This window comes from Cricetulus griseus, chromosome 9 (genome assembly GCF_003668045.3).
Source record: "Cricetulus griseus strain 17A/GY chromosome 9, alternate assembly CriGri-PICRH-1.0, whole genome shotgun sequence".
NCBI lineage: Eukaryota > Metazoa > Chordata > Mammalia > Rodentia > Cricetidae > Cricetulus > Cricetulus griseus.
In genome coordinates, this window is record NC_048602.1 from 7,273,323 (window position 1) to 7,291,565 (window position 18,243).

General features: G+C 55.6%; 1 protein-coding gene across 2 annotated transcripts in view; it reads left to right on the top strand.

The window, feature by feature from the left end:
• The window catches only part of Pak4 (p21 (RAC1) activated kinase 4), a 39,292-nt gene extending 27,360 nt beyond the window's left edge, over positions 1 to 11,932 (top strand). Inside the window, exons 2-10 of one of the 2 annotated variants that reach the window (XM_027430509.2) lie at positions 673 to 746; positions 2,818 to 3,083; positions 5,546 to 5,998; positions 6,153 to 6,584; positions 8,364 to 8,497; positions 8,782 to 8,908; positions 9,865 to 9,990; positions 10,484 to 10,618; positions 10,973 to 11,932. In XM_027430509.2, coding sequence (XP_027286310.1) covers positions 2,880 to 3,083; positions 5,546 to 5,998; positions 6,153 to 6,584; positions 8,364 to 8,497; positions 8,782 to 8,908; positions 9,865 to 9,990; positions 10,484 to 10,618; positions 10,973 to 11,128 — 1,767 coding nt within the window. In that variant the 5' untranslated portion in view covers positions 673 to 746; positions 2,818 to 2,879 and the 3' untranslated portion in view covers positions 11,129 to 11,932. The remainder of the gene's footprint in view (positions 1 to 672; positions 747 to 2,817; positions 3,084 to 5,545; positions 5,999 to 6,152; positions 6,585 to 8,363; positions 8,498 to 8,781; positions 8,909 to 9,864; positions 9,991 to 10,483; positions 10,619 to 10,972) is intronic. The other variant, XM_027430511.2, reaches the window with a different exon arrangement.
• The last annotated feature ends 6,311 nt before the right edge of the window (positions 11,933 to 18,243 follow it).

Sequence of the window (18,243 nt, forward strand, 5' to 3'; positions counted from 1 at the left end):
GCTGGGAAAGCCCTGTCCAGGCAGAGGGCTGGCCACCTGCTGGCCTCTTGGGACCAGTTGAGACAGGCTGGCTGCTGAGTCCCCCCACCTGCCTCTCACTTGGCTGTACTGCCAAACCGGTTTCCCTGGCTTCCTGCCCATTAATGTCCTTCTTGTGGGCTGGGCTGGTGGCTCCCCAAGAAAGAGAGCTGTGCCAGGAGGTGGGGAGAACTGGGCTGGTGGCTCCCCAAGAAAGAGAGCTGTGCCAGGAGGTGGGGAGAACTGGGCTGGGTCCCCTGCACTCTTGTCTGTAGCTACTTCCCCAGCAGACTCTCGCTAGGGCTGGCTCTGGGCACTGGCCCTGTGCCTGCCTTCCACCCTGTCAGGTACTGGGGAGCCAGGTCGGAGGAAGATGGCAGTCCCCTGCCACATGCTTTGGTCCTTTGGGCCTCCACTCATGGACACCTCCTATAGGGAGCCTCCCCTTAGCCATCCCTCCATGGCTGGTAGCACTTTGTCAGCCCAGTCCCTACCAGGGAGCACTGTCACTGTCTAGGGACTGGCCTGTCCGTCCTATGTGGACAGCTTAATGGGTCGTATGCTGTCTAGGTTGTCATCATGTCCCCCACTAGCCAGGGTACAGTGGGTGTTAGTGAATGAATCAGTGATGGATCTTTTCTTCCTGTCTTGCAGATGAGTAACTCAAAGCCCCAGGAGGAGACGTCACCCACGCAAGGGTGTTTCTAGCCCAGCCAGCTTCAGACCAGGTCTGTGTGACAACAGGGCTCTTCCTTACAGGGCTCTGGCGTAAGGGGCAGGGAGGGCTCAGTCACTCTCAGGGTGACAGTGAGAGTCAGAGGAAGGGGAGACTTGTGTCACTGCTGCTGGCTGGAGTCCGTCATTTCTTGAGCTCTCTGTCACCATCATCCCCTCCTTCAGCTGGGATGGAGCCCAGGGCCTCCCGAGTACTGTGGGGGCTCCGCTGCTGAGCTCCAGCCCCAGGCCCTTTACCAAGTAGTCCAGAATAGCCTGAATTCACTCTCCATCCAGGGGAAGCTTTGGACTTGCCATCCTCCTGCATCCTGCGTAGCTGGGATTCTAGGGATTGGTGCCAGCCTATGCCCCTGGCTGGGCTTGCCCTTTGATCCTTTGTTGTTGGCGTTATTTATTTTTAATTTACTTTCTTAAAAATATTAGTTTTTAAATTTTGTGTGTATGGGTGTTTTGCCTGCATGTGTACCGGTGCCTCACATTGGTTCCTGGTGTCCTCAAAGGTCAGAAGAGGGCATCAGATTCCCCTGTAACCGCAGTTACAGACAGGTGTGAGCCACCATGTGGGTGCTGGGAGTTGGACCCTGGTCCTTGGGAAGAGCTCCAGCCAGTGCTCTTATCTGCTGAGCCGTCTCTCCAGCTTCCCATCCCTTTTTTTTGAGACAGGATCTCTCTTTGTAGTCCTGGCTAGCTTAGACCTCACTCCGTAGACCAGGCTGGCCTCTGCCTCCAGAGTGCTGGGATTCAAGGCGTGCACCACCATGCCTGGCTCAAGGCATTTATTTGTGGCTGGTGCTATTAAGTGTCCAATTGAAGACCCAAGCTCTAAAGATAGGATAACATCACAGTGTGGATCACAGTAGGGCATCCCATGTGCCCTTGGCTGCTGGCTGTGGTAGCCAGACTGGAGGTGGGTACTGCTCAGTGTACACACTGGCATGCTCACACTGTGCTCACACTGTGCAGGGCCCTGGGCTGACCGGGAGACTGTGTGGATGGGCTAGTTTAGCCATTGTTAGCATTAGTGGGGTGGGGGAGTGACAGAAGACACCACACACAGGAACCAACAGCAGGTTCCCCACAGGTTAAGGGCATCTGAAGGTAATGTGATGGCCAGCAGGCTGTGTGATTGGGAAAGGATTCCGTGCTAACTGAAGGAGGAGAGAGAGGTAGCTCTGGGGATGATAGGGAGGAGTGTCCCTGTGCAAAGGTGTGGAGCTAACGGGAGGTGATGGGATGGGCTGTATGAGGTCTCTGGCCACAAGAAGGATTCTAGCTGTAGCTATCAGTAGGAGGCAGCTGGGCCTGTCCCTGTAGCTCAGTGGTGCTCATCCTGTGGGTCAGCACACCTTAGGGTCACACACAGGGGTCACCAAGACCATCTGAAAACCATGGAAATTTACATTACAGCAGAATTACGTAGAATTACATGAAGTAGCAACAAAAATAATTTTATGCTTGGGAGTTACCACAAACTGTGTTTGTTTGTTTGTTGATTTGTTTGTTTGTTTTTCCACAAGGTTTCTCTGTGGGTTTGGAGGCTGTCCTGGAGCTAGCTCTTGTAGACCAGGCTGGTCTCGAACTCACAGAGATCCGCCTGCCTCTGCCTCCCGGGTGCTGGGATTAAAGGCGTGTACCACCACCGCCCGGCTGTTTATTGGTTTATCAAGACAGGGTTTCTCTGTGTAGTAGCTTTGGCTGTTCTGGAGCTCACTATTTAGACTGGCCTTGAATTTGCAGAGATCCACCTGCCTCTGCCTCCTGTGTACAAGGATTAAAGGTGTGCGCCACCAACGCCACCACCACTGCCACCACCACCATCCCAGTTGAGGAGCTGTATTAAAGGTCAAAGTGCTAGGAAGGTGAAGAACTAGTGCTCTGCTTGCTTACAGAGGAACCCACAAAACAAAGAAGCTACTCAGGAAAGGGGGGGTGGAGAGAGAGAGAGGAGAGAGAGGGGGGGGGGGAGCGCAATCAGGGCAGAGGCAGAGAAGAACTGGTGTGGTTTGGTTTGGGTGACGGGTCACCTGCCTCTGGTCCCACCTCCCTTGGTGCTTCCCCCCGCAGGTGCCTGTGAGAGCCCAGGCCAACCGCCTGCTGCACACTTGTCGTGCTGGGGCTCTGGAACCATGTTTGGAAAGAAGAAGAAGCGGGTGGAGATTTCGGCCCCATCCAACTTTGAGCATCGTGTGCACACGGGCTTCGACCAGCACGAGCAGAAGTTCACAGGGCTGCCCCGCCAGTGGCAGAGCCTGATTGAAGAGTCAGCACGCCGACCCAAGCCCCTTATCGACCCTGCCTGCATCACCTCCATCCAGCCTGGAGCCTCCAAGGTAGCCATCATCACTTCTACCCCGCAGCCATAGTGGCCCAGCCCCTCAGCTGCTCTTGGCCTCCTTGCAGAACCCCCACCTCTGTAACTCAGTGCCCGCCTTTCGCCCTCCAGCCCCACCCCTGACCTCTCCACTCCTCCTGCCCCAGTACCACACACTCAAACTTGGTCTCCTCGGGGCTTCACATAGGAGTCAGCCCACTCCAAGACAGCTGCATTCCAAGGGCTGAAAAGGAACAACTAAGGCAGGTGGAGCGGGGCAGAAGCTGTGGCCCCAGTAGGGCAGCAAGCCCTTCAGTCTTGTGGGGTTTTCCTGAGGAAAATGACAGAGTTGGAATAGGACCCAAGGTCGGGATCCAAGGTCCCTACACTTCCCCCACCTCCATAAGCAGTGAGAATTGTGGTCTCCTCTCCCAGGCACAGGCTGCAGCCCCACAGGCCTAATGATAAAAGTGTCCCTGCTAGGCCTGCTGAAGCCCACTTTAGAGTTGGATTCATTCTTCGAGTGGCGGGGCCCAGGGTAGTACAGCCAAGCCTGTCCCCAGTGGGTGGAGCTGGGTGTGCCTGTGGTCAGCGGACTGGGTGCCTGGCACTGTAGCTGACTCATCCTCTCCCAGGGACCAGCCCAGGCCTGGCAGCAAAGAGGCAGAACCAGCAGGGTGTCCTCAGCCACAGTGCTTGGGCCCAGGCTGAGCCTGGCAGGGTCATCTGAGCCTTGTCTTCTCTCCATGGCTCAGAAAGGCCCTATCATCTGACTCTGTATGGCTTCTCATGACTCAGGCCAGCTGGAAGCCAGTAGAAACTGGCTCTGAAGCAGCTCTGCTTCTTGGGTCCTAGTCCCCAGACAGCCCACCCTAGGCCCTCCTGTGCTCCACTGAGCTCTGTGGCTGTTTCTCACAGGTTGTGTCCCTACTAGATGTCCCCATAATTTCACCCCTGCTCCCATCCTGCCCCCATCCCCAGCCTGCAAGGGGAAGGGCGCTTGCCCTAATTCACATGCGGGCACCTTAGCTGCTACTGCCTACACGTCCAAAGTTCTTGGCCATTGACCCCAAGTTCTAATACCAAAGACTGGCAGGTATCCACTGAATGAAGAAAAATAAAGGAGGAGGCTTGAGTGCTCCCAGGTGTGGAGGAGGAGATTTATTGTAGATATGAGGGAGAGCACAGCAGGAGGCAGGTCTCCAGGAGTCCAGAGTGGACATGACTGGGCCTTGTGAGGAGAGTGGGGAAGGGAAAGCTAGGAGACCAATCAGCCAGAAGGGTAAACGGTAAAAAAGGTAAAAGGAGCAGCTCAGCCAAAATGGCTGGATTATATAGGGGGAAGGCAGGTAGAGGACAGGGATGCCAGCCAGGTAGGGACCAAGGGAGGCTGGGAGAGCCCAGCAGCCAGGTCAGCTTTGATATGGTAAATAGGCTCCTCAGCCATTTGTCTGGGGTTTGAGACCTAACATCCACCTTGCTTACTTGGCTCCCAGAGCAAGACCAGACTTCTAGGCAGACTGCCAGGACCTGTCTGGGACCACAGGTGGTTCTTGTGAGTTCAGCATACCCTCAGCCTATCAGAAGCTGTCCAGGTCCTGGGTCTGCCTGCCACCTGGGGGCAGCGGTGGGACAGCTCCCCCAACCCTCCTGTCTGCCCCCTCTCCCTTCCTCATGGTATGGACACTGATCTTGGAGCCAAGACCTAGGCGGGACTGTAAATAGCAGAAAGAGCACTCAGTCCCTGGGAAGCTCACAGGGGATAGAGCAGCCTGGTGGGTGCACAGCCATGTCAGCTGGCACTAAGGGCCAGGGGGAAACGGGAAAGAGCCAGAGACCTTGTGGAGGGGAACAGGGCAGCCATGGAGACATTTGGAAGATGTAGGTTGTGGGCAGGGCAAAGAGCTGATGAGCACATGTCTGGTGTATTGGGGAAACAGTGAAGAAGCCTGTGTGCCTGGGGCTCAGGACATAGAGGAACTGTGGAGACCACAACTGAGTGGGGCCAGGGAGGTGTGAGCCTGGTGGTTCAGGATGTATATGCCACACGGCTCCTAGGCCTTGACTTTAGGCTGTGGGCTTTCTCCCCTGCACCCCGTCCTCTGCCCTAGAGGATCAGAGTGCATGGTTTGGGGGTTAATGACGCTGGCAGCCTGCAAGGGAGGAAGTGCCGAGCCAAGTGGCCTGTAATTTGCAGCTCTCGGGGGTTGATTATAGGCTGTGTTTACCTCCCTCACCCCAGTCCACAGGGCAGAACTTGCTGCCAGACTGGGAGCCAAGGAAACTCAAGAGGCACTTGGGGAGCCCCCAGAGTGGTGATGGGCAAGAGAGGAGTTCTTGGGGCACTTTAGGGTCCCCTGTCACTCCTCCTCATCATCACCACACCAGTACTTTACTGTCTCTGTCTTGTTTTCGTGTTGTATTGTCTTGTTTCTGTGTCCCCTCCTTCCTGGCCTTATCCTGCCATTGCCTGGACCCCAGACCATCGTGCGGGGCAGCAAAGGTGTCAAGGATGGGGCCCTCACGCTGCTGCTGGACGAGTTTGAGAACATGTCGGTCACGCGCTCCAACTCCCTGCGCAGAGACAGCCCTCCACCACCTGCCCGTGCCCACCAGGAGAACGGAATGCTGGAGGAGCGGGCAGCCCTGGCCAGAACGGCCCCTGACAAGACTGGAGGCAAAGGCCGGGCCACAGGCCACAGCGAGGCAGGCGGTGGTGACAGACGGCGGGTGGGGCCCGAGAAGAGGCCCAAGGCTTCCAGGGAGGGCCCTGGAGGGCCCCAGGAGGCCTCCCGAGATAAGCGCCCCCTCTCTGGGCCTGATGTTAGCACTCCCCAGCCTGCCAATCTGGCCAGTGGGGCAAAACTAGCAGCTGGCAGACCCTTTAACACATACCCACGGGCTGACTCGGACCACCCACCCCGAGGTGCCCAGGTAACCCATCCCCCACTTCAGCACCTCAGTGTCCCCTTCCCTTGCTTCCCTTTCCCCAGCCACACCCCATCTCACCCTGACTTCCCTTGTATGTCATCCGGCTGGGGAGAGTCAAAGCACCCTCCACGCTCATGATGCCTTTCTTCTGTTGCAGGGGGAGCCACACAGTGTGGCCCCTAATGGGCCATCAGCCACGGGCCTGGCTGCCCCTCAGTCTTCATCTTCCTCCCGGCCTCCCACCCGAGCCCATGGTGCTCCCAGCCCAGGAGTGCTGGGCCCCCACGCCTCTGAGCCCCAGCTGGCCCCCCCAGCACGTGCTCTTGTGGCACCCCCTGTCCCTGGGCCCCCTGGGCCTCGCTCACCACAGCGGGAGCCCCAGAGAGTGTCCCACGAGCAGTTCCGGGCTGCTCTGCAGCTGGTAGTAGACCCAGGGGACCCCCGTTCCTATCTAGATAACTTCATCAAGATTGGCGAGGGCTCTACTGGTATCGTGTGCATAGCCACTGTGCGCAGCTCAGGCAAACTGGTGGCCGTCAAGAAGATGGACCTGCGCAAACAGCAAAGACGGGAGCTGCTCTTCAACGAGGTAGGTACAGGCCAGGAAGCTCAGCACGGTCCTCTCCTCACAGCTGTCCCCAGCCTAAGGCTCCTGCCTGGCCTGTCCTACCAAGCGCCCATGACCCAGGCTGACATTTTCCAACTAGTTCTGGGCCTGTGTGCTCCCCTCCAGACCTCTTCTTCTCTCAGGGTCCCTGTCTCTGGGAAACTGTCGTGCCTTACTCTGGAGCACAGCCAGTGCCCATTCCCCCAGTCCCACTGCTGTGTGTCCTCTGTGGCCCTGGGGCTCTGCTCCAGCCTCTCTCAGGCCCCCGGACTCTGTACGTATTCAAGGGAAGGGCCTTTGGCACTGAAGTCTTTCCGTGTCTCTCAGTGTCTGTCTCCACAGCCTAAGGACTTGTGTGGCACTGAAGTCTTTACGTGTCTCTCAGTGTCTGTCTCCACAGCCTAAGGCAGCGTCCAGGGGTCCAGCCTGCCACTGTTGTTCTTTCACTCTGTGGCTCTTTTACTCCTTGTTATTTTGGGGGGGCCCCCTACCAGCTCCCAAATAAAATCCACTTATCACTTAAGAATGCCCGGCCTTAGCTTGGCTTGTTTCTAGCCAGCTTTTCTTAAATTATCCTATCTACCTTTTGCCTCTGGGCTTTTTCCTTTTCTTACTTCTGTATATCTTACTCTTAACTCTACAGCTGGGTGGACCCAAGCATCCTCCTTTCCTTGTTCTTTCTTTCCTTCTTACTACTATATTCAGTGTTCTGCCTGCAGGCCAGAAGAGGGCACCAGATCTCATTACAGATGAGTGAACCACTATGTGGTTGCTGGGAATTGAACTCATGACCTCTACAAGAGCAACCAGTGCTCCTAACCTCTCAGCCATCTCTCCAGCCCTCTTGTTCTCTTGCTCCTTCCTCCTCTCAGACTTCTCCCCCCATTTATTCTCTCTGCCTGCCAGCCCCACCTACCCTTTCTCCTGCCAAGCTACTGACTGTTCAGCTCTTTAGTAGACAAATGGGTGTTTTAGCACAGCTTCCCAGAGTTAAACAAATGTTCCACAGCATAAACAAATGTCACGCATCTTAAAGTGATATTCCACAACACAGCTCCTTGCCCTGCCACATCCTGTCCCATCTAGCCCACAGCTAGGCACTTGGTTCAGCCCAACTTCTGGCTCTGGGTGTCGGCAGCCTGGGCGTCCGTCACGAAGGCAGAGAGCCGTGTGTGTCTGCATGACAAGTCCTCCTGCCCCTGCTGCAGGAGTCCCCAGAGGCCCAGCTCGGGGCTGCCCAGCTCCAGTCGCCTGTCTCCTAGCACTTCCCCCCCACCTTCACCTTCCTCACCCCGCATCCCCATGCTCCACACACACCAGGAAGTCCCCCCCCCCCGGTCCCTGTCAACATAGTGTCCCCACCACCACCCTCGGCTCCCAGACCTTTCCCTGACCATTGGGCCTTCGTCTCGGGTGTCTCATTAACCACACACCCCTTTGTTTTAGCTTTTCTTCATACCTGCTTGTCCCCTTGCCTCCTGTGTCTCTGGATGCCCCCTGATGGTCAGAGCACTCAAAAACCAGCCAGGACCAGTCAGGGTTAGAGTGGTGGGTTAGGGATCCAGGGTGCACCCCTAGAATAGAGGGGTCTGCCTCAGGCTGCCTTCGAGGAATTCTTGGCTTTGAAGAAGGAGACAGCTAGAGTGAGCCAGTTTGCCCCAGTGCCTCCTGCTAGAAGGTGATGAGAGGCTGGTCAGCCAGCGCCACCTCTAAAGACAGAGGCAATACCCACGGTCCCAGTGCTGACTCTGCCCCAACCAGGTGGTGATCATGCGGGACTACCGGCATGAGAACGTGGTGGAGATGTACAACAGCTACCTGGTGGGTGACGAGCTCTGGGTGGTCATGGAGTTCCTGGAGGGAGGCGCCCTCACCGATATCGTCACCCACACCAGGTACTGCTGGGTGACCGGCTGGCTCGTGTGCTCCCAGGGGTGGAGCTGGGACCCTTCAGCCTCTGGTGATAGACAAGTCCCTCCAGAGTGTGGGTGGGGCAGGGAAGCCAGGCACACAGGATGGTCTCATAGCATCTTAGATTCCCCCAACCACTATTGAGGCAGTTCTGTGACCTCTTGATGTCCTGAAACAGCGGATGGGTCTGTCGGCTCCCCACCCTTGCCCCAGGGCTGGACATCCCAGCAGGGTCCTGACTACCCAGTTGCTCCTTCTGCCCATGCAGGATGAACGAGGAACAGATTGCTGCTGTGTGCCTGGCGGTGCTCCAAGCGCTGTCTGTGCTCCACGCCCAGGGCGTCATTCACCGAGACATCAAGAGTGACTCCATCTTGCTGACCCATGATGGCCGGGTAAGCGGGAGAGTAGTGAATGTGTGAGGTGACTTTTGTTTGTTTGCTTTTGATTTTGAAGACAGAGTTCCTTCAAGTATCCCTGGCTGTCCTGGAACTCACTCTATTGAACTCAGAGATCCGCCTGCCTCTGCCTCTACCTCTGCCTCCCGAGCGCTGGGCATCACTGCCCAGCAGCTTTTCATCTTTTTGACAGAACAGCTTGAAGGAGGAAAGTTTTGTGTTTTGTTTCTTAGCATTTCAGAGGTTTCAGTCCATCATGGTAGAGTGCAATGGAGCCAAGCAGCTCCCTTCTTGGCAGCCAGGAAGCAGGAGAAAAGTTGTGCTGAGGGTCTCCTTCCTCCGTTCCAGCCTGTAGAGTAGAGCCTCCCACATGCAGGTAGCTCTTGTCCCCGGTTCATCCTCTCTGGAATTGACCTCAGTCCCACTCGACGCTAGGCACCTCTCAGTCTCCTCCAGCTGATGGTCAGCTCACACCAGTGCACACCGGTGCTGGGGTCCCTGCCTTACCCCCTGTCCCCAGGATGCTGCTAGGGTGGCCGTTGAGACTTTGGTGACTGGAGGAACAGCTGACTGATCGGTTCCTCACAGAACAGCTCAGAGTACGGGTCCAGATTGGTAGAAGGCACTGAGCTCACAGAAGTGGAAGCCAGAGGCTGCCCAGGGCCCAGAGAGGAAGGGCTTAGCCCAACAGCCACAGCTCCTGAACCCGTGTGTAGCACTTTCTCCCATTAGATCCAAGGGCCAGGATCCCTGGACTTTCAGAACCAAGACTGTCTTGGCCCCTGCTGAGCCCTCACCATCCACAGGCCTTGAGCCACATCCCTAAGAACCTTGGGCCACCTGAGAGCCCAGCCAGGAGGGAGCAGAGCCTTCACCCTGGCCGCTCATGGAGCCCATGTCTGAAGGAAGTTGGGGAGCCGGGCATCTCTGACCCACAGCCTCTGTCTGCCCAGGTGAAGCTGTCCGACTTCGGGTTCTGTGCCCAGGTGAGCAAGGAGGTGCCAAGGAGGAAGTCGTTGGTGGGCACTCCCTACTGGATGGCCCCAGAGCTGATCTCCCGCCTGCCCTACGGGCCAGAGGTAAGCCCAGTGGTGGCCCTACCCAGTCCTGAGCAGCCTGCACCAAGGTGGCCTGAGTTTCCTTTATCTGTTGGAAAGGCTGGGTGATGACCAGGGAGCCACTGTTGCTAGAGAAAGGATGGCACCTTCATTCTGGCTGGAGTGACCACCTGAGCCTGCTGGGGCCTGTCTAGCCCTGAGGTTTTCTCCTGATCAGTCAGCAAATTTGATCCCCACTGGACATGGGGGAAGGCAGGCTGCAAGTCCCACAGGGAACCAGGCCAGCATGACAATCCTTGGGACTATCTCAGTCAGGGTGGCTTGTACTTGGCAAGAATGGAGCTAGAACACAGTTAGCAATCCATGGCAGCTGTTGTTCCCCAGACCTGAGAACTCAGGTTATGGGCCCAGGACTAGGGTCAAAGAAGTAGAGGCTAGATGGGGACCATGTTTCCCGGGGCTCGCAGAGGATCGGCTGCTCTCTGCACTTAGCCCTATGGTCCCTTTTCCCTAGGTGGACATCTGGTCATTGGGGGTGATGGTGATCGAGATGGTGGATGGAGAACCCCCCTACTTCAACGAGCCACCCCTCAAAGCCATGAAGATGATTCGGGACAACTTGCCACCCCGACTAAAGAACCTGCACAAGGTGAGCGGAACTAGGCTGTGCCATTGGTGACTCCCCCAACCCCAGAGACAGAGCCACAGGGTCCCCTGAGCCCTAGGCTGCCACAGAGCTTATGCCCAGGTTGCCTGACTGTAGGACTCTCCTGTTGGTGGATTTGCATATGTGTGTGTGTGTGTGTGTGTGTGTGTCCCCGCCTTATTGCTAAACCACAGGAGTGAGGAGGAAATGAGCTTTAGGAGCCTTTGGGTCCCTTGGGGCCCAGCAGTAACCCCTGAGGCTTCTTCAACATCCCCAAGATGCCATCAGCCCACGGGACATTACCGGAAAGTGGTCCTGTAGCAAGTAACTGTCCTCCTGCCCTCTGCTCCTCCACAGGCATCACCATCTCTGAAAGGCTTCCTGGACCGCCTGCTGGTGCGAGACCCAGCCCAGCGGGCTACTGCTGCTGAGCTCCTGAAGCACCCGTTTCTCACCAAGGCAGGGCCACCGGCCAGCATCGTACCCCTCATGCGCCAGCACCGGACCAGATGAGCTGGAGCCTGGTTCTAAACCAAAGAGCCCTGGGCCACCCTGCCCAGCACAGGCCAGTAGGGGGCCGACCCACTCCCACAGCCTTCGAGACACTGGGGAAACCACCATTACTGTGCCGGGGGCTTCCTGGGACCCAGCTACTGAACTCCGGTTTTGGTTCCATGACTTGTAAAGCAACACCGGAACGTGGGAGCGAGTGAGGCTCCCTGGGTCCCTCCGGGACAGACTCTTCCCCTGTGCTCTGTCCACAGGGGAGAAGGCAGCTGCCCCATCTGGAGATCTGTATCAGGGGCCACTGGGGCAGAGATGATGCTGTGAGAAAGGGGTGTGTGTAAAGAGTGTGTGTGTGTGTGTGTATGTGTGTGTGTGTGTGTGTATGTATGTATGTACACACGTGTACCCAGAAAGTCCAGCTCCTCTGTCCTCAGCCTGCAAGTGGGCGTCTCAGGCCCTGCCTGGTGCCCGGCCCCTGACCCTGAGCCATTGAAGGGTCAATCATGAATGTTTGAAGAGTGGCCTTTTCCCAGAGCCCCACGCCTTCTCTCCATGGAGAGACAGGCTGGGGCCTCCCCTCCCCCAGCCTCTGCAGCGATGACTACTGCACCTGGACAGCCTCCATTTTCTAGAAGTCTATTTATATTGTCATTTTATAACACTAGCTGTGTCCCAACCTGGGACATGTGATCCCTGACCTGTAGATGGGGTGGCCCAGGGACAGAGCCACTTTGAAGAATCAGGCCCCTGTCCCCCATCCCCTCACCACTCCCTCAAGTTAGTTTCACAATTAAAACATTTTCTTGTTTCCGGGTGTGTGCTCTGTGAAGGCTGCTGTCCCGCTGTTTGGGGTCTGGGCCTGGGAATATAGGCTTCATTGGAGAGACTCCACCCTGCTCCCTATATGGAACAAGTGGGCCTCAACTCTGGAAGCAGCCTGTGGGCCAGAGTACAAGCCCCCACATCCCAGCGACCTGGAATTATTGTTTCTTCCTGAAAAAGAAAACATTGATTTGTTGTTTTGAGACAGGGTCTCACTACATAGTTTTGGGTGGCCTAAACTCACTATGTAACCTGGTTAGCTTCAAACTTGCAGCACTCCCCTGCCTCTGTCTCCTGATTGCTGCTGTGATCACTGGTGAACGCTGACACAGTCACCACACATGGCCTTGTCCTGGAAATGTTATGTGTTGATCCTAACTAGTGTAGGAACCAGCAGATGAGTTCTTTGGGGTTGACGAGGCTGAGTAACCTGGAGCTAGCAGCCTGTACTTGGCCAAGGAGAGTCCTCCAAGCCCAGCAATGGGGGAGAAGGGCGCTATAGCGGCCAGCACCCTGCCTTTGTTGCCTGAGCACATCCATCACTGCTTCTGAGATTCCCCAAGAGGAAGCTAGCGGAGGAGTGAGGGCCAGCGGGCTCCTGGACACCAGGACTTCAACTCAGGGCTACCCAGTTCACCCGTGTCTACTGCTGCACAGCTCCGGCCTCCAGAGGGTCGGGACCCGTATGTGGTAGGACCGTGCCAAGTGCCTGGTGATCTTACAGGGTAAGACATGATAGTGTGAGAAGGAATGGATGGCCTGAGTGGAGTGGAGTCCTTTCTGTAAAGAAGCTGGCCAAAACTGCCGGGGGAGGGGGAAAGACATATGCCCCAAAATAAATAAGCCTCGGGCCTGGCTGTTTTTATAGGGGAGATCCACTTTGCACTGGCGATATGGCTCAGTTGGTACTTGCTCTGGGTCCAGTCCCCGGCACCATGTAAAACCAGACGTAGTGCTGCATGCCTGTCACCCAGAAGTCAGTGTGAATCAGGGGGATCGGATGTAGATCAGTTGGAGGCAGCCAGGGCTGCATAAGACCATACGCTGGGTGTGGCGGTGTGTGCCTTTAATCCCACCACCACTCGGGAGGCAGAGTGGGTGACCAGTGTGAGTTACAGTCAGAGCTACATAGTGAGACTTTGTCTCACAACAAATGATGGAACAAACATGAAAGGAACCTAGACTGTTGCCGAGAGCAAGGCCAAAGGACTCTCACTCTGCTTAGGGGGCTGGAGAACTAGGGAAGAGTAAACCTTCCAGAGCCCTGCTGCTGAGTGCCTGAGCTCCGCGCAATCCCATTGGCAACTGAACGCCTCTAGGAGATGCTGCAACGCGGGTGAAATGGCCCAGGGCAGGAAGTCAGCCGCTCTGCCGTATGCCCGACTCCAAGTTGACCACTGGTTTGGACATCTTCAGTCACTGTCCCTGCATTTGGAAGGGGTGGCTCCATGTCTCCCAATAGGAGCTGCTGCAAGAGACTCACGACTCTCTCAGCTCTGCCTTCTGCCCCAGTCAACTGCAGAAATGGCCCCAAGGGTCAGCCACTTACCATCAGGACACACCTAAACCCCTGACTGACCCAATCCGGATTTAGTGTAGGAGTGTCAATCAGTGTCAGGAAGACTGGAGGAGCCAATTACCCAAAGACCCACAGGGTCACTGCCGCAAGAGTGGCTGGGGGTGGAGGGAGTGTTACCCCAACCCTGGAAAGGTCACTCACCTCTGCTGTGGCTAGAGCAAAATGGCTCCTCCCAGGTACCCGCCCTGAACTTGAAGAGTATCTTCCGGCCGTCTTGGTGCATTGGCAAGGGTGTTTTCTACAATGGCTTTCTTGGGACCTCTAGACTGCAGAAGCGGGACCCCAGGCTAGCTCGTGGGAGGGCCATGCATACCACCTGCAATGACAGCACAGGCGGAAGATGAAATTATCAACTTCTTTGCCCAGATGCCACTGCCCGACGCCACGCTCTCCAAGCAACGAATCGACTCAGAAGGTTCACGAGCCGGGCCCAAGAGCAGGCGAGCCAGTTGGAGATGTTTATTCTTCAAGCCAGAGGGGTGTGAGCAGAGCGCCCAAACAAATGGCGTAAACTGGTCAGACAAGTGGGTCTCTAAGGTATTCACCCTTGGTCCACCCAAATTTGCAAATCTGATTTCCTGGGTCCCGCCCAGGCTGAATCAGGACCTGGGTGGGCCCATCAATCTGCACGTCAACAAGGGACCCAGATGTCTGCTCCATTATGGAAGCCCCAGAAACAAAGCAACCTTCCTGTGCTAAACACGAAACTGGAATTCGGTCCCTCGAGTCGCGGGGACCCCAGTTCCCATCTGCCCTCCATCCTGGGGCTGTAACCTCCTTCAGGAAAGACAGACTCTATAAGGACTTGACCCAAGGGTTGCACCATCTCTTATTGGCCAGGGGTTTGGCCACGCCCAGGGGCAAGGCAGGCTGGAAAATGTAGTCCTTGCCACAGCTGGAACTTGAGAAGCCCCACCCCAGTGGCTCATTGGATTTGCTGGCTTGAACCCGAGGAACTGTGGCATAATAGTGACACATCCGAGAGTTCAGAGGCAGATAGGATGCGCGACAGAGCGGTGATCTCCGCAAGACAGTGACGGAAGAGGGACTGCTGAATAGCAGTGCACAGGAAGCAGGCTCATTTCACCCCGGGAAGAAAAAGGCCCTTGCTGATTGTACAAGAGAGGGCAGCCTGCAGGCCGGCGAGATGGCCCAGCTGGTAAAGCTGACTGCCGCCAAGCCCAAAGACCTGAGTTCGATCCCCAGGACCCACTGGGTGGAAAGAGACAACCAATTCCTGTAAATGGTCCCCCGACACAGACAAAAACAAATACTAAAAAATTTTAAAGGCACCCTAAATTTGTGCCGTCCAAAATAGGACGCCCCCCCCCACACACACACACGCAAATGTGAGGTAGCTATTTAATTTGAAGCTAATGTGTGACTCAGTGGCGTGTTTGCCTACCGTTTATGAGACCCTCGGTTTAGTTCTCAGCACCACAAAGCCAAACAAAAATTAACATAGAATGAAATTAAACACAGACTGGTGCTGGAGAGATGGCCCAGTGGTTAGGAGCAGTGGCTCATTTTGCAGAGGACCCAGGTTCGACTTCCAGCGCCAGCAGCTCACATGTGGTTCCTCGAGCGTGTTAGGACATGGACTAGCATGTCCCACACCAAGGCTCTTAACTGCAGAGCCATCCCTCCAGCCCCAATCACTTTCTCCTTTTAATTCAGCCTGAGATCCCAGCCCGTGGAATGATCGCTCTCATGTTCAGGGTGTATCTTGCCATCTTAGCTAACTTAATCTACAAATCCCCTCAAGTGTCTGTGAAGAGCAGATGCCTGTCTCCTTAGGGACTCTAGACCTTGCCAGGTTGACAATATTAACCATTACAACCCCAGAGTGTTTTTCCCTCAAGAGTCTGGTCACAGCAATGAAAGGCAGACAGAAGAAAGCCGTCCACGACTACAGGGTCAAAAAGGACATCTGAAATAAAAGTATATAAAGAATATAAATGAAAGATAAAAGGCAAAAATAGTTGATAATATAAAAATCAAGATGCTTCACTTACACCAGACGTGGCGGTGCAGCCGTCTTTCCATCTCACGGGAGGCTGAGTGAGGCAGGAGGAGAGGTCAGGCCACCCCGGGCTACAGAGTGAGCCCTGACTCAAAATGAATTAAGTAATTAAATAATTTTCATCTGAAATAGGCAGGTTTCAGAATGGGGAAAATATTCCCTTCATACCAATCAGAAAACCTAGCGAGAATAAGAGGGCAACCGTAGCAGGGATACGGGTGATGGTTTTGACCAGGCAGGTTGGAGAAGCAAGAGCCCAAAGGCCGTGAGGTCACGAGCCAGGCTGTGACTCATTACCCAAGAAATGCAAATTCACAAAGGGGGTGCCATTGTACACTACCCATATGGGATAAAACAAAAACAAAAAAACAAAACAAAACGGCTGCTTCCTGGTGTGCTCTCTTAAGATAGACCCAGAGTCGGTAACAGAAGAGACCAGGGGCAGAAAGCTCTAAAACCACAGCCAAGCACTCCCTTTAAAAGACAAAAAGCCAAGCCAGGTGTTGGGTGGTGCACGCTTTTAATCCCAGCACTCGGGAGGCAGAGGCAGGCCGGATCTGTATGAGTTCGAGGCCAGCCTGGTCTCCAGAGCGAGTTCCAGGACAGCCTCCAAAGTTACACAGAGAAACCCTGTCTCGAAAAACCAAAAAAAAAAAAAAAAAAAAAAAAAAAAAAGGCACTGGGCTTCAGTAGATGGCTCAACGGGCAAATGCTTTCTCCATGCAAACATGAAGATCTGAGTTTAAATCCCCAGAACCCAAGTAAGGTCAAGATGTTTTAGCTTATGTCTGTAGATTCAGGGTTCCTAGAGCAAGATGGGAGGTGGAGACGGGAGAATCCCTGAAAGCTTGTGGACCTGCCAGCATGGGTCTGCAGCATCTCAAACAAGGTGAAGAGTAAGGATTGACATGAGAGATTTTCCTATGACCTCCAAAGCACAAGCGCTTGCGCGCACACGCACACACACTCACACAAGGCTGGGGGTGTGGCTCAGGGGTGGTAGAGCCCCTGCCTAGAATTCCCCAGTGAGGGGCTGGGGGCGTGGCTCAGTGGTAGAGCCCCTGCCTAGAATCCCCCCAGTGAGGGGCTGGGGGCGTGGCTCAGTGGTGGTAGGGTCCCTGCCTACAATCCCCCAGTGAGGGGCTGGGGGCGTGGCTCAGTGGTAGAGCCCCTGCCTAGAATTCCCCAGGGAGAGGGTGGGGTGTGGCTGAGAGGAGAGTGCTGGCCTAGATCCATTAGTGAGGGGCTGGGTGTATATACACATTGCCCCCTGCAAAGCAGAGCTGAATCACACCCCTCCACCCCATCATGCAACACTCAAACCAGTCTGCTTTTCTTCCCTAGCAGCCGGCTGCCTCTTCCCACTCCTGGGTGCCACCCTCCAGCAGGCACAGGTCCTGAGTTCGTGGGGCACATACTGATTTTGCAGCAGAGTGAGGATCTGAATTCAGGATATCTGGACATGGTTTCTCACCAGGGCACGTCCTTCCCGCCCAGGAGGTATGGCCACAGCCCACGATGGAGACAAACAGTAAACAGAGCTTGTGGAGGCCCTGCCCTGGCAAGGCCACATTCTAGCAGGGTGAGCCAGACGGTGATGCAGAGAGCTGCGCACTCAGACATAGCCACAGCGCACAGTGAGGGAAAGAAGCCAGGACGAGGGGTGGCGGTGCAGAAGGGTACAGCATACCTGGGCTCGGAGGGCCCAGCACTGTGTGACCGTGCCTGGGTCAGAGGCACAGGCTGGAAGGAGACATTAAGGCGCCTGTCTGCAGACTGAGGAAGTAACACGCTGAAGACAGCCACCGAAGCATCCATAGAACCTTGCAGACAGCAGGAGGAGCATGTGCAAAGGCCCCAAAGTGGGAAGGAAGGTGAAGGCCTGAGGGCTAGCCAAACAGGAGAGCAGGTGTGAACTGCCCCCAGCAGTGTGTAGGGTAAAGAAGCTAAGCCAACTCCAGCAGGACAAAGGGAGGGAGTACTGAGTCCATCCAGCCTACTGCTTCCACACAGTGATCTCGGGTTTTGTTCTTGTGGTGATAGGAATGGAACCCAGAGCCTCTTGGAAGCACAGTGGTCCCCTATGTGAGGAGTCCGAGACCATAGCAAAAGTGCCACCCTGGGGACTTTGCTAGTAATCGGATGTTCAGCCTGATATGCTGGTGAACTGGGAGTCCAGCCTGAGCTACAAGGTCAGACTCTGTCTCAAAATAAAAAAGGGGGTGAAAAGGGGGTTGGAATATAGCAGCAAAATATAACACCTAAATCCTTCAGTTAGGGGCTGGGGGCGTGGCTCAGTGGTAGAGCCCCTGCCTAGAATCCCCCAGTGAGGGGCTGGGGGCGTGGCTCAGTGATGGAGCCCCTGCCTAGGATCCCCCAGTGAGGGGCTGGGGGCGTGGCTCAGTGGTGGAGCCCCTGCCTAGAATCCCCCAGTGAGGGGCTGGGGGCGTGGCTCAGTGGGAGCCCCTGCCTAGAATCCCCCAGTGAGGGGCTGGGGGCGTGGCTCAGTGGTGGAGCCCCTGCCTAGAATCCCCCAGTGAGGGGCTGGGGTGTGGCTCAGTGGTAGAGCCCCTGCCTAGAATCCCCCAGTGATGGTCTGAGGATCCTGGAGCAGTTATACCCAGAGGATGGGTAGCCTTTACAAGGTTATGCCTAGCAGAAGGTTCCCTGGCCTGATCTTATTCCTCTTTTCCTTCT